Consider the following 15744-nt stretch of genomic DNA (forward strand, 5'->3'; position numbering starts at 1 on the left):
GCAGCTGCCACTCCACACCATCATCATGGGGACAATAAATCTAATACCTACACAACTACTAATATGGGTAACCTTATCTATTGGACTGGTCACAGCACAGACTAGTAAGTAACTTTTGATGCAGTTCACTAAGTGACAAGATGACATTGTGCTGAATAGCTAATACAGTGTAAATCAAATATTTAAATATTATTATTTTGAGTAACTTTTGATAATTTGTTTGTACAGTTACATTTCAAAGATTATTTAGAGGTAAATAAATATTTTAAATAGAAATAACTTTTAAAAGAATTTATGTAAAAAACGTCCTGTAAATTATTAAATCATTATTACATTATTATGTTTTCCTGTAAATCCTTTGGTGTTCTGCCCAACATTGAGGAACATTCAACCAGGGACTACAAAACTAATTATTTCACAATGAACCATATTTGTCACTAAAGCTTCATTTATAATTGTTTGGAGGCTAAATTCATAATGTCACTTTTCAGAAGTTTCGGTCTGCAGCACATGGGGTAACTACCAATTCAAAACCTTCGATGGTGACATGTTCCAGCTTGTATCTGCCTGTAACCACATCCTGACCTCACAGTGTAAGAGCAGCTATGAGGGCTTTAACATTCAGCTAAGGCGGCAAACCCAGAACGATAAAACCATCATTGTGATGGTCACCTTGAAGCTGGAAGGAACAGTAGTGGAGCTAACAAGTTCCACTATAAATGTCAATGGAGAAACGTGAGTGACATTTTTGGAGCTACATAGCAATTAGTAGCAATATTTGTTCCAAATCCATTTGTATAGTAAGTAGTTAGCTTCCTATAAGAGTGATAGTAAGCTAAAAGTATTTTATTATAATGATCAAGAATGGCTTAGAAATGGTTGTTTTTTTCATACAAATGTGCAGATGTATTCATTTTTCATAAACAAGGAGCCTCATGAAAAATGTAATAATATGAAATAATTCATAGCCTATATCTTTAAAATTGTGTATGAGATAGAATTGGAGAAAATTCTTGTCAACATGTCAACGTTCTTATTGGTGTTGTGTTCTTTTTCAGGATAACAGCTCCATTCCTTGCATCTGGTGTTTCTATTGAGAAAACCAGCTATTACATCACAGTCAGATCTACAGTGGGATTAGTAGCCTTGTGGAACCAGGATGATGCCTTCATGGTAACTCATTATTGATCATAATTAAAGCAAATGTATTTTTGGTTTCTGAAATCCATAATTAAACATACATTCATTATTTCATCTTTTGAAACATTCATAATACTGTCATACTAGAAATATCAGTAGACCACCGGTGTTTCAAATAAACTAATGTATAAATATGAATATGTTTACAAAACCAATGCTTTATATTGTTTTCTCAACAGGTTGAATTGGATGCAAAGTACATAAATCAGACTTGTGGGCTTTGTGGTGACTTCAACGGGCTCCCAATTATCAGTGAATTTATGAAGGATGGTAAAGTAAAACTACAGATCCTCTCCTTGCTCTCTAAACTTTTCTGTGGAAGGGTGATTAGCTGAGATGCAATATTTCTTTGTATGTGGATTAGGAGCTGTGCTTTCTGCTTCTGACTATGGGAATCTCTGGAAGATGGATGGCCCAACAGAGACCTGTCAGGAACAAGCCAGAGTAGATAATGGGAACTGCGGAGATAAGGTACCAACAGCAACCATTCTGTAACAATTTCCATTACATGAATTAAAGTGCAACAAGAAAACTGATGCATTAGTGCCTGTAAAATGTTACAAAAATTAGCTACTGGAGACTAAGTATTTGATGTATTTTATGATGTCATCAGTCTCTGCAGGACTTCTGCAATCGTCTGTTCTTCAGCGATCCTTTAAGCAGTTGCAGTGCTGTTGTATCAGTTCAATCATTTCTCGACATCTGCATGGAGGATCTCTGCCAGTGTAACACAACTGGGTCCTCCTGCCTTTGCCAAACTGTAGCAGAATACTCTCGAGAGTGTGCACATGAGGGGGGGATTCCAGGAAACTGGAGAACAGCAGATTTTTGCCGTGAGTAGACACCCAGAGCCTGGCTTATTTTGTGTCTATGCTGACTTCCTTGAGGATTCCTCTGTTTTTGTATTTGCGCACACCAAAATATACATAACTTACATACATGTACAATAAATGTACTCATGTTCACCCCATCTAATTTTATATGAATATGGATCTGTTACAGCAATGTCATGTCCTACAAGCATGGTGTATATGGAGTGTGGAAGTCCATGTACTGATACCTGTTCTAACTCAGAGAGAGGACAGGTGTGTGCACAACACTGCATCGATGGATGCTTTTGCCCACCAGGTAATGTTTGCTTAAAAGGGATGACCTCATCTGAGTGTTTGAGGGGTCCCTGTTGTATATAGACATACAACTGATTTGCTAATAACAGCTTTGATTGGTAAAGCTTTAATCGGTAGTTTACAGGTCTTTAATCTTAGTCATTTATAGGAACAAAATATGAAACAGCTGATTTGAAACATTTTGTAACCTTAACAATAGTTGATCTCCCTACAGCAACTAAATATCCTTATTTATTTTCTTGTATAAGGCACTGTTTATGATGATGTAAAGAAAACTGGATGTATACCACTGAGTGATTGTTCCTGCACTCATGGAGGGAATGTGTATGCCCCTGGGGAAAGTTATACAGCCAGCTGCAGTATATGGTATGTCTGACTCTGTTTACAACAGAAAACATGTCAATTCAAAGTACCCTCTAAGCTCAGAATATTAGTTGATAATGTTGATGGCTACACACAACGTTCTCACATGTTTAGACATTTTTCAAAATAATTAGTCATTGCCAGTGAGAGACTGAATAATTGTGTATCACCTAGCACCTGCAATGGGGGTCAGTGGACCTGTGCAAACAAAGACTGTCCTGCTACCTGTTCAGTGCAAGGAGGAGCACACATCATAACTTATGATGGAAAGCCATATACTTATCATGGAAACTGCGAGTATGTCCTGTCAAGGGTATGTTATCACAATTTTAGTGTGAGCTTCATTTTCAGCCAAAATGTGAAAATGTGTGATAGATAGACTCACATTTTCAGATACCTTGACTTTAACACTATGCTCCTCACAGGTCAACACAGGTACCACAGTTGTTGGAGAACTTTTGAAATGTGGTATAACTGACAGCGAGACCTGTTTGAAGACAGTCACCCTGGCATTATCAAAATCCAACGTAGGGTTTAATATATACATATATATGAATATATATACATATATTATATGCATTTACAGTATATTTATATGTAAGTACTTGTCTATGAACAGTATATATGTATGTTTACGCTCAATGCAGTTCATCAAAGTGTACTCAAATGGAAAAGTTGAGGTCAACAGAATACTCACACAACTACCACTTTCTACATGTAAGTTTAATATGGGATTCTCTCTCTACCTCTCATTCTTTGACACTCTCTCTCTCATATAAATATATATCTATAAATATCTATCTGACAAGCAATGCATGTTCTTATTAGTAACAAAACATTTATTTTAACAATTTATTTGGTAATGTTTTACAGCTGACGTCAGCATCTTCAAACCATCCACATTCTACATCATCCTCCATTCTCATAAAATTGGGCTTCAACTGAGAGTCCAGCTTGTACCCATCATGCAAGTTTTCATCACAATGAACACACAATTTCAAGGGCAAACATCTGGTGTGTATATGATTTCTTACACTTGTGTGTTATGTGTCATTATGTGCCTTTAGGTTGCCCAGCTACACACTGGGTTAGCTAGATAAAGCTTAGAAGTAGGAAAGCTAGCGTTAGCTACTTTTGCATTTCATAATCTTAAATATTTGTACATATATTAGCTAGTGTCTTCCCTTTAGCAAGGTTGTATATCTTACTTTACATGTCTCAATACCCCACACATTGTATCCAGGTCAAATTGTCTCATGCGTGAAGGAGTAAATGCAAGCATTTAGTCACACTGTAGATCATCCTTTTATTCTCTCCACAGCATCTGGGAAAGTGGAATAACTTCTTTTTTTCACATTCAATAGGACTTTGTGGCACTTTCAACAACATTCAGTCAGATGACTTCACCACCCCTGAAGGACTTATAGAAGGAACATCTGTGCATTTTGGCAATAGTTGGCAAAAAAGAGCATGTTCCACAATCGACAAGAGCTTTGAAAATCCGTGCAGTTTAAGCACTGAAAATGGTATTGATAATATGTTTAGTCACCTTTGACCTTTGTAGTGCTCTACAGACAAGTTATCATGTAATGATTTCTTTTTCAGAAATAAGTGTAGGAACCTGTTTCTACTTTTTTACAGAGAAATATGCACAACACTGGTGCTCCCTGCTAACAGATCCTTCAGGAGTCTTCTCTTTGTGCCATTCTGAAATTAACCCAGAGATCTACAAATCAGTGAGTTCATAGATACACTTGGAAATATTTGGAAAAGGAACTTTTTCCAAGCAAGTTAATTTTACTCTGCCTTGTAACCCACAGAACTGCATATATGACACCTGCAACTGTGAAAAAACGGAGGACTGCATGTGTGCTGCTCTATCAACATATGTGCATGCATGTGCTGATAAGGGAATACATCTAAAAGGCTGGAGAAAAGCTGCTTGCCGTGAGTTAAATTCCCTATAAATATATAAAGAACAAACATATCTGCTTGGCATGTCTTAAAATACTCAGATAGCTTTCTTATGGTGGAAGCTGTTTATTTAGGAGAGCTTTAAACGAAGTTTGAAGTGTAAATATGTGCCTGGCAATGTAGGATCTTGAGTAAATGGCATGAGGTTTACTTTGGTTGGAAATGTGCTGGGGACAAGAGTGATGACAGTGCTGCATTCAGCTGCCCCTTCAGCTTGCGTTCAGTTTAAGAAATAAGGTTCTTGGACATGCTCAAAAAATAAATAATAAAAAAATTGCACATTGAACAGAACAAAAAGTATCAGGACTTCATGATTTTCCTGCTGTTCTGGCCTTTTTTGTTGACAGCAACTGGTGTGACCTGACTTTTACACATGATCTTAGCACCCCTTTGCCAAGCTGTTATATAATAACAAATAGCTGTTAATAATAGCTGTTATATAACAGCTAATAGATGTTAATAATAGTTGTTATATAATAGCTAATAGATAATAATAATATAATAATAATAATAATAATAATAATAATAATAATAATAGCTGTTAAAAATCTTTCAGAAAGCTGACATGTCCCCAGCACTCTCAGCATAAAATATGCCTATATTAAATAAATCTAAATGATTATAGAAAATAAATGCTGCAGTAACATTTATGTTACTATGTCTATTCTCAAGTCACTGCTCAAACTAACACAGCTAATTGTTGTAATCTGTTTTCAGAATCTTACAGTGCATCCTGCCCCAGCACTATGGTGTATTCGTACAACATGACTAGCTGTGACCGTACCTGTCAGTCTCTCAGCCAAACAGACTTCATCTGCACCATGAGCTTTGTGCCAGTAGATGGCTGTGGCTGTGAAGAGGGGACATACCTGAATGACAATGGCATCTGTGTTCCTCCATCCAGCTGCCCATGTTATGATTCCAATACAGTGGTCCAAGCTGGTGAGAGCATTAGCAAAGATGGCACCACATGGTAAGGTTTGATCTGTTAGTGGAAACACATTTATCAAATTATATTAGCAGTGTATAATTTTGATTTCTCCTTCGGTTTCAGCATGTGCAAACAGGGAAGACTGAATTGCATTGGTGAATTGAAGACACAAGGTATATAAACATAATGAATTGTTAATAATTATATTCAGAATTAATAAAATATATAATAATTAATATTATTTACATTACTTAATGTATAGTTAAAATGTACAAGGAAAGATATAAATAAAATATAAGGATTTCTCTGTATATTTATCTCTTTATTTTCTTTATTCCAGTATGTGTTGCACCAATGACATTTTTCAACTGTTCCACATCTCCTCCTGAAACGATTGGGTCTGAATGTCAGAAAAGCTGCAGAACACTTGACATGGCCTGTGTACGTTACTAATAAGCCATAAATCATACTGATGAATCAACCACTCAGCTTTCCAACAAATGTTTTAATAAGGAGTTTTTTTTTTATCTCATTGCATCACTACAGATCAGCACACAATGTGTATCTGGCTGTGTGTGTCCCTCTGGACTTGTGTCAGATGGAGAAGGTGGTTGCATTACTGAAGACCGTTGTCCTTGTGTCCATAATGGGGTAAACTATGCACCTGGGGACAGTGTTAAAGTCGACTGTAACCTCTGGTATGTCTAAAAAAAATTATAATTTTTTTTACGTTTTCATTCACTGTTTACCACCTGAATATTATTTTTTATTCTTCTTACAGCACTTGTAAGGACAGAAAATGGCAGTGCACCACAAATCAGTGTAGTGGAACTTGCAGCGTGTATGGGGATGGTCACTACACAACCTTTGATGACCAAAAATATGTTTTTAATGGAAATTGTCAATATACACTTGCTCAGGTATGGTTCTAATGGCAGCACCAATAAATTTATGATACAGTACAGTTACCTGAAATACAAGAACAAATTACAAAAGAGGTTATTCATCCTCAAATGAAGCTCAAATTATATATTTTTATTATGAATAGTGATACTTTTTGTGATTTGTATCCCTATCTTAGAAGAGCATATGTATTAAAGTGTATAGTATGTGTAGTACCATCAAAGTAATTTGTAGGTTCAATATCTAGATTCTAAACCCTTTAACCCTTTACAGGACTACTGTAGCAGCAGCAACGGTAATGGCACTTTTAGAATTATCACTGAAAACATTCCCTGTGGGACAACGGGTACCACTTGCTCCAAGGCTATCGACATCTTCTTGGGGGTGAGTTAAGTTTAGCTTGGTGCACACAAGTGCTCCACCTAGGACTAAATCAGCAATACACACACACACTTAGCAAAAATTATTGTCTCCTAGAGCAATGAAATTATATTGTCTGACGGAACCTACCAAGTGGTCCAAAAAAATACAGGGGAGGACATCCCTTTCCAAATCCGGACCATGGGAATATACATGGTGATTGAGGTCAGCAACGGTTTGATCCTTATATGGGATAGGAAAACAAGCATATACATCAAGCTGAGTCCTGACTTTAATGTGAGTCATTTTGCATTTTGTGGACCAACTTCCATGGCATTTTCATACTTAAAACCTATACAGGGTTGATATATTTCACATCCTTATTTACAGGGAAATGTGTGTGGTCTGTGTGGAAACTATGATGGCAATGCAAATAATGACTTCACCACAAGAAGCCAAGAGGTTGTTGTTGATGCTGTGCGCTTTGGCAATAGTTGGAAGGTCTCTCCCACTTGCCCAAAGGCAATGGATATCCAAAACCCATGTGCCCACAATCCCTACAGGGAAGCATGGGCACAGAAACAGTGCAGCATTATAAACAGCAATGTCTTCTCAGCCTGCCATGCACAGGTGAAATATAACTTTTGTAAAAATGTCTACTGCAGTAAGTAAACATAAAATCTGTGAACAGATGTTAAAATTAGATTTTCTTATTTGCAAAACTGACAGGTGGATCCAGCTAATTACTATGCCGCATGTGTCAGAGATGCATGTGCTTGTGACACGGGTGGAGACTGTGAATGTTTCTGCACTGCTGTATCTGCATATGCAGAAGCATGTAATGCAGCAGGAGTCTGTGTTCAGTGGAGAACCCCTAAAATTTGCCGTGAGTCATAAATGACCATTTCAGTTTCTCTAAACCCACTGAAAGAGCATGCCTAAAATACATTTTAAATTATGCTGGTTTATTTTTGCAGCACTGTTCTGTGATTACTACAATTATGCTGGTGGGTGTAACTGGCACTACCAGCCTTGTGGTGCCCCCTGCATGAAGACCTGTAGGAACCCCAATGGGAACTGCTCTGCTATATTACCAGCTCTAGAAGGTAGGACTTTATGTATGTGCTACATTAGGGTTACTCATATTGTAGCTGTAATGTCGGGTGCGTGGGAAAGGACGAGGCACAAAATCCGACGCATTCACGATTGTTACGTTTATTAGAGACAAAAATAGCGCAGACAGCGCACATATAACAAATACACACTCACGTGTGAGACTCAGACAAAGATGAGCACGGGACACTGCGCGAACCCACATTAAATAGACAGACCACATAAACCCCGAGTGATCACTAGACGAGGCACAGGTGAAACTGATGAACACACTCAGACACAACCACACCCACGAAGATCCACAGATGCAGACCAACTAGACGTAGACAACACAAACACACACCCAAAGGGGAGGAGTCAGGGGCTGTAGCGTGACTGTAGCAAACCGTCTTCAGATCAACAGTGGTGATAACACATTGTGTATAGAATGTGCCACTAGAAAAAGAAAAAGATTTTGATAATGAATTTCACCATCAAACAACATGTCAGATTTACTGATCTCTTATTTTAAATGACAATGTTGCTTTTTGGGGAGAGGTACCTACAAAAACATTTATTCTGCATTCTGTTAAATATCCTTGTAGAGTGCATATATATTTCACAAAGATTATGTTAAAGGTTATAGGTTGTGTTGTATATTTCATATGTAAATATATATGACAAAAGATCTTCCAATGGGTTAATTGTCTGAGAGTTTGTGGTATCATAATTACCGTTCTGCTAAATGCATGATTCTTAATATTTTCAGGTTGCTATCCCAATTGCCCTGCTGAACTCCCCTTCTTTGATGAAGATAAAATGAAATGCGTGGCGCATGACCAGTGTGGCTGCTATGTCGGAATGCAGCATTATGACATTGGCGAGACAATCCCTTCTATGAATAACTGTGAGACATGGTATGTATGTTCAAACATTTTGTGTAATCATGCTCAAAAGTAATGCATATCAGTACATTCAATCACTTATATAAGAAATACAGTTTTAGAATGATGTTAAAAAGATGCTAAAGAGTGCATCCAGGCTTATGCATTATGAAAACTGTAAAAACTGACTTCATACTTCTTAATAAATTGACGCAATGGCAGCATACATAAAGAAGATAAATGTGGGCCAAATATATTATGTGTATAAGACTGAGGCATGTTCCACTATACTAAGAAAATATTGTGCTCCAGTCAAAATTAGGTCGCTTCCCTAATTGCTGTTTTGAGTTTGTGTGCATAGTGCCTGTTTCAAGCACACAAATGCTGTTGGTGTAAAACATGAAGGAATGAAGGTGAAGGAATTCAGAATTCAGAATTCAAAATTATGAAAAAAGGTTTCATCTCAATATTCTTTCAAAAGCTATCCATAATGTTCTGCCATTTAATAAAAATAGACCATTATTGGAGCTAATGGAATTGCAAAATGCAAAATCATTACACTGGAATGGTGAAGGGTCAATGAGATAATGATTGATTAATGTAGAATTTAAAATGCAGGATATAGTCAGGATACATGTGAATTATTGTGCAGGTTCAAAATTCTAATACGAAAGGGGGTGTGTGGAGAATATTAGAAAACCATTAGCAAGAGTGGTTCTTAATAAAGCTGCAAGCTGTTCAAATGAAGACACTGTCCTATTAAATGTTACTATAAATAAAAATGCTGTAGAAGACAACAGCTAGACAGCTATAGTTCAGTATAGTTCATTCAGTTTTAGACATCTGTATAGTAATGCTAAAAATGTGATCCATACTTTTTTACTTTAGAATGAAACTGTATTTTATACATAAAATTAAATAGATTTGTTTCTGTTTTGCTAGTCTGTGCACAACAAATGGAAAGAACTGCAGCCATGATGTGCATGGTAATGTTTTTCATATAATATTTTTGCCAATTGTTTTGATGAAATATTATCAAACATGTAAAAGCAACCTTATTCTTCTCTTGCAGCTTGTATGTGCGACTACAATAATACTATGTACCATTTTGGAGACATCATTTACTACACAACAGATGGTATTGGAGGGTGTATTAAAGCTGTGTGTTCTGACAATGGAAAAATTGAAAGGGCACTGACACCATGTGAAACAACAGTGTCCCCAACAACACTAACCACAATGACTACCACACCTGTGCCTACAACTGTGTTTGTCTTCACAACACCAGGTGTGTCTTTTGAGAAAGAAAAGGAAAAGGCTATTATGCATAATTTGTTACTGCATATGCATCATGAACATTTAAATATTTATTTTACTACACACAAAGCACCAACTAAACTTGTAGCTTTATGTGAAATAAAAGATTGCTAAAGGTTTCATATTCAGCAAAGATAACTATGAATGAAGCATTCAATAGGGAATATTTATAAAAACATAAAATGAAAATCAGAACAATAGAAAACTCTGATAGAAAATTTAAGTTAATTGCACAAAGGAACTAAATATTACATACAGAAATTATTAAAGTATTACATACAGAAAGGTAGTGAGTGATAATTGTTCTTATTATCCTACCAATGAACAGAAACAACTGAAAAATCTCCAACACCACCTGAAACTACGATACTAAAAACAACTACTAGTACTACTGGGCCAGCCACATCTCCCACAGGACCAACTGAACAGACTCCAACAGGAACTTCTGGTCAGTCTTCCACCATCACCAAATCTACTGTAATACCAGAAACAACAGCTGGAGCTTCATCCACTACAGTAGAAAAACCACCAACAGAGACCACTGCTGCAGCAACAACCGTAGCCACTACTGGTACTACTGTGCCAGCCACAACTCCCTCAGGACCAACTGAATCATCTTCTCCCACTACAGGGTCTACACCAGGTGGTTCCACAAGCTCCCAAACATCAACTGTGACAGCGACAACACCACGGCCTGAGACAAGTGGTGTATCATCTACTACAACTGTACTGCCTGAAACGAAAGCCACAAGTCCTGCTGCCGCAGAGACCAGCCAATCTGTAGGACAAACTACACAGTCAAGCACTGCGCCTGAAAAATCAACAACCCAGACTCCAACAGGAACTTCTGGTCAGTCTTCCACCATCACCAAATCTACTGTAATACCAGAAACAACAGCTGGAGCTTCATCCACTACAGTAGAAAAACCACCAACAGAGACCACTGCTGCAGCAACAACCGTAGCCACTACTGGTACTACTGTGCCAGCCACAACTCCCTCAGGACCAACTGAATCATCTTCTCCCTCTACAGGGTCTACACCAGGTGGTTCCACAAGCTCCCAAACATCAACTGTGACAGCGACAACACCACGGCCTGAGACAAGTGGTGTATCATCTACTACGACTGTACTGCCTGAAACGAAAGCCACAAGTCCTGCTGCCGCAGAGACCAGCCAATCTGTAGGACAAACTACACAGTCAAGCACTGCGCCTGAAAAATCAACAACCCAGACTCCAACAGGAACTTCTGGTCAGTCTTCCACCATCACCAAATCTACTGTAATACCAGAAACAACAGCTGGAGCTTCATCCACTACAGTAGAAAAACCACCAACAGAGACCACTGCTGCAGCAACAACCGTAGCCACTACTGGTACTACTGTGCCAGCCACAACTCCCTCAGGACCAACTGAATCATCTTCTCCCACTACAGGGTCTACACCAGGTGGTTCCACAAGCTCCCAACCATCAACTGTGACAGCGACAACACCACGGCCTGAGACAAGTGGTGTATCATCTACTACGACTGTACTGCCTGAAACGAAAGCCACAAGTCCTGCTGCCGCAGAGACCAGCCAATCTGTAGGACAAACTACACAGTCAAGCACTGCGCCTGAAAAATCAACAACCCAGACTCCAACAGGAACTTCTGGTCAGTCTTCCACCATCACCAAATCTACTGTAATACCAGAAACAACAGCTGGAGCTTCATCCACTACAGTAGAAAAACCACCAACAGAGACCACTGCTGCAGCAACAACCGTAGCCACTACTGGTACTACTGTGCCAGCCACAACTCCCTCAGGACCAACTGAATCATCTTCTCCCACTACAGGGTCTACACCAGGTGGTTCCACAAGCTCCCAACCATCAACTGTGACAGCGACAACACCACGGCCTGAGACAAGTGGTGTATCATCTACTACGACTGTACTGCCTGAAACGAAAGCCACAAGTCCTGCTGCCGCAGAGACCAGCCAATCTGTAGGACAAACTACACAGTCAAGCACTGCGCCTGAAAAATCAACAACCCAGACTCCAACAGGAACTTCTGGTCAGTCTTCCACCATCACCAAATCTACTGTAATACCAGAAACAACAGCTGGAGCTTCATCCACTACAGTAGAAAAACCACCAACAGAGACCACTGCTGCAGCAACAACCGTAGCCACTACTGGTACTACTGTGCCAGCCACAACTCCCTCAGGACCAACTGAATCATCTTCTCCCACTACAGGGTCTACACCAGGTGGTTCCACAAGCTCCCAACCATCAACTGTGACAGCGACAACACCACGGCCTGAGACAAGTGGTGTATCATCTACTACGACTGTACTGCCTGAAACGAAAGCCACAAGTCCTGCTGCCGCAGAGACCAGCCAATCTGTAGGACAAACTACACAGTCAAGCACTGCGCCTGAAAAATCAACAACCCAGACTCCAACAGGAACTTCTGGTCAGTCTTCCACCATCACCAAATCTACTGTAATACCAGAAACAACAGCTGGAGCTTCATCCACTACAGTAGAAAAACCACCAACAGAGACCACTGCTGCAGCCACAACCGTAGCCACTACTGGTACTACTGTGCCAGCCACAACTCCCTCAGGACCAACTGAATCATCTTCTCCCACTACAGGGTCTACACCAGGTGGTTCCACAAGCTCCCAACCATCAACTGTGACAGCGACAACACCACAGCCTGAGACAAGTGGTGTATCATCTACTACGACTGTACTGCCTGAAACGAAAGCCACAAGTCCTGCTGCCGCAGAGACCAGCCAATCTGTAGGACAAACTACACAGTCAAGCACTGCGCCTGAAAAATCAACAACCCAGACTCCAACAGGAACTTCTGGTCAGTCTTCCACCATCACCAAATCTACTGTAATACCAGAAACAACAGCCGGAGCTTCATCCACTACAGTAGAAAAACCACCAACAGAGACCACTGCTGCAGCAACAACCGTAGCCACTACTGGTACTACTGTGCCAGCCACAACTCCCTCAGGACCAACTGAATCATCTTCTCCCTCTACAGGGTTTACACCAGGTGGTTCCACAAGCTCCCAACCATCAACTGTGACAGCGACAACACCACGTCCTGAGACAAGTGGTGTATCATCTACTACGACTGTACTGCCTGAAACGAAAGCCACAAGTCCTGCTGCCGCAGAGACCAGCCAATCTGTAGGACAAACTACACAGTCAAGCACTGCGCCTGAAAAATCAACAACCCAGACTCCAACAGGAACTTCTGGTCAGTCTTCCACCATCACCAAATCTACTGTAATACCAGAAACAACAGCTGGAGCTTCATCCACTACAGTAGAAAAACCACCAACAGAGACCACTGCTGCAGCAACAACCGTAGCCACTACTGGTACTACTGTTCCAGCCACAACTCCCTCAGGACCAACTGAATCATCTTCTCCCACTACAGGGTCTACACCAGGTGGTTCCACAAGCTCCCAACCATCAACTGTGACAGCGACAACACCACGGCCTGAGACAAGTGGTGTATCATCTACTAAGACTGTACTGCCTGAAACGAAAGCCACAAGTCCTGCTGCCGCAGAGACCAGCCAATCTGTAGGACAAACTACACAGTCAAGCACTGCGCCTGAAAAATCAACAACCCAGACTCCAACAGGAACTTCTGGTCAGTCTTCCACCATCACCAAATCTACTGTAATACCAGAAACAACAGCTGGAGCTTCATCCACTACAGTAGAAAAACCACCAACAGAGACCACTGCTGCAGCAACAACCGTAGCCACTACTGGTACTACTGTGCCAGCCACAACTCCCTCAGGACCAACTGAATCATCTTCTCCCACTACAGGGTCTACACCAGGTGGTTCCACAAGCTCCCAACCATCAACTGTGACAGCGACAACACCACGTCCTGAGACAAGTGGTGTATCATCTACTACGACTGTACTGCCTGAAACGAAAGCCACAAGTCCTGCTGCCGCAGAGACCAGCCAATCTGTAGGACAAACTACACAGTCAAGCACTGCGCCTGAAAAATCAACAACCCAGACTCCAACAGGAACTTCTGGTCAGTCTTCCACCATCACCAAATCTACTGTAATACCAGAAACAACAGCTGGAGCTTCATCCACTACAGTAGAAAAACCACCAACAGAGACCACTGCTGCAGCCACAACCGTAGCCACTACTGGTACTACTGTGCCAGCCACAACTCCCTCAGGACCAACTGAATCATCTTCTCCCACTACAGGGTCTACACCAGGTGGTTCCACAAGCTCCCAACCATCAACTGTGACAGCGACAACACCACGGCCTGAGACAAGTGGTGTATCATCTACTACGACTGTACTGCCTGAAACGAAAGCCACAAGTCCTGCTGCCGCAGAGACCAGCCAATCTGTAGGACAAACTACACAGTCAAGCACTGCGCCTGAAAAATCAACAACCCAGACTCCAACAGGAACTTCTGGTCAGTCTTCCACCATCACCAAATCTACTGTAATACCAGAAACAACAGCTGGAGCTTCATCCACTACAGTAGAAAAACCACCAACAGAGACCACTGCTGCAGCAACAACCGTAGCCACTACTGGTACTACTGTGCCAGCCACAACTCCCTCAGGACCAACTGAATCATCTTCTCCCTCTACAGGGTCTACACCAGGTGGTTCCACAAGCTCCCAACCATCAACTGTGACAGCGACAACACCACGTCCTGAGACAAGTGGTGTATCATCTACTACGACTGTACTGCCTGAAACGAAAGCCACAAGTCCTGCTGCCGCAGAGACCAGCCAATCTGTAGGACAAACTACACAGTCAAGCACTGCGCCTGAAAAATCAACAACCCAGACTCCAACAGGAACTTCTGGTCAGTCTTCCACCATCACCAAATCTACTGTAATACCAGAAACAACAGCTGGAGCTTCATCCACTACAGTAGAAAAACCACCAACAGAGACCACTGCTGCAGCAACAACCGTAGCCACTACTGGTACTACTGTTCCAGCCACAACTCCCTCAGGACCAACAGAATCATCTTCTCCCACTACAGGGTCTACACCAGGTGGTTCCACAAGCTCCCAACCATCAACTGTGACAGCGACAACACCACGGCCTGAGACAAGTGGTGTATCATCTACTAAGACTGTACTGCCTGAAACGAAAGCCACAAGTCCTGCTGCCGCAGAGACCAGCCAATCTGTAGGACAAACTACACAGTCAAGCACTGCGCCTGAAAAATCAACAACCCAGACTCCAACAGGAACTTCTGGTCAGTCTTCCACCATCACCAAATCTACTGTAATACCAGAAACAACAGCTGGAGCTTCATCCACTACAGTAGAAAAACCACCAACAGAGACCAGTGCTGCAGCAACAACCGTAGCCACTACTGGTACTACTGTGCCAGCCACAACTCCCTCAGGACCAACTGAATCATCTTCTCCCACTACAGGGTCTACACCAGGTGGTTCCACAAGCTCCCAACCATCAACTGTGACAGCGACAACACCACGGCCTGAGACAAGTGGTGTATCATCTACTAAGACTGTACTGCCTGAAACGAAAGCCACAAGTCCTGCTGCCGCAGAGA

General features: G+C 41.0%; 1 protein-coding gene across 1 annotated transcript; it reads left to right on the forward strand.

The window, feature by feature from the left end:
• The first annotated feature begins 5 nt into the window (after positions 1-5).
• Positions 6-14380, forward strand: LOC143528449 (mucin-2-like). The gene is made up of 31 exons (XM_077024149.1): positions 6-104; positions 492-735; positions 1059-1173; positions 1380-1470; positions 1565-1671; positions 1814-2033; positions 2203-2328; positions 2576-2693; positions 2865-3003; positions 3116-3217; positions 3338-3407; positions 3564-3704; positions 4055-4216; positions 4332-4426; positions 4511-4637; positions 5382-5637; positions 5719-5768; positions 5936-6036; positions 6142-6293; positions 6377-6515; positions 6772-6882; positions 6976-7155; positions 7249-7488; positions 7588-7744; positions 7836-7964; positions 8720-8867; positions 9777-9820; positions 9907-10122; positions 10480-12804; positions 13207-14010; positions 14199-14380. The coding sequence occupies exons 1-31, from the start codon at positions 26-28 to the stop codon at positions 14378-14380; spliced, it is 7170 nt and encodes a 2389-aa protein (XP_076880264.1). The 5' UTR covers positions 6-25.
• Positions 14381-15744: the final 1364 nt, after the last annotated feature.

Source organism: Brachyhypopomus gauderio, chromosome 12, assembly GCF_052324685.1.
Source record: "Brachyhypopomus gauderio isolate BG-103 chromosome 12, BGAUD_0.2, whole genome shotgun sequence".
Classification (NCBI taxonomy): Eukaryota; Metazoa; Chordata; class Actinopteri; order Gymnotiformes; family Hypopomidae; genus Brachyhypopomus; species Brachyhypopomus gauderio.

Bases quoted from the DNA above. Each gene is read 5' to 3' on its own strand.
- LOC143528449 (XM_077024149.1), top strand. From the start codon at position 26: ATGGGGACAATAAATCTAATACCTACACAACTACTAATATGGGTAACC. The intron at 2,329-2,575 runs GTAATGTTTGCT...TTCTTGTATAAG, and splicing joins TGGATGCTTTTGCCCACCAG to GCACTGTTTATGATGATGTA. The intron at 10,123-10,479 runs GTGTGTCTTTTG...ACCAATGAACAG, and splicing joins GTTTGTCTTCACAACACCAG to AAACAACTGAAAAATCTCCA.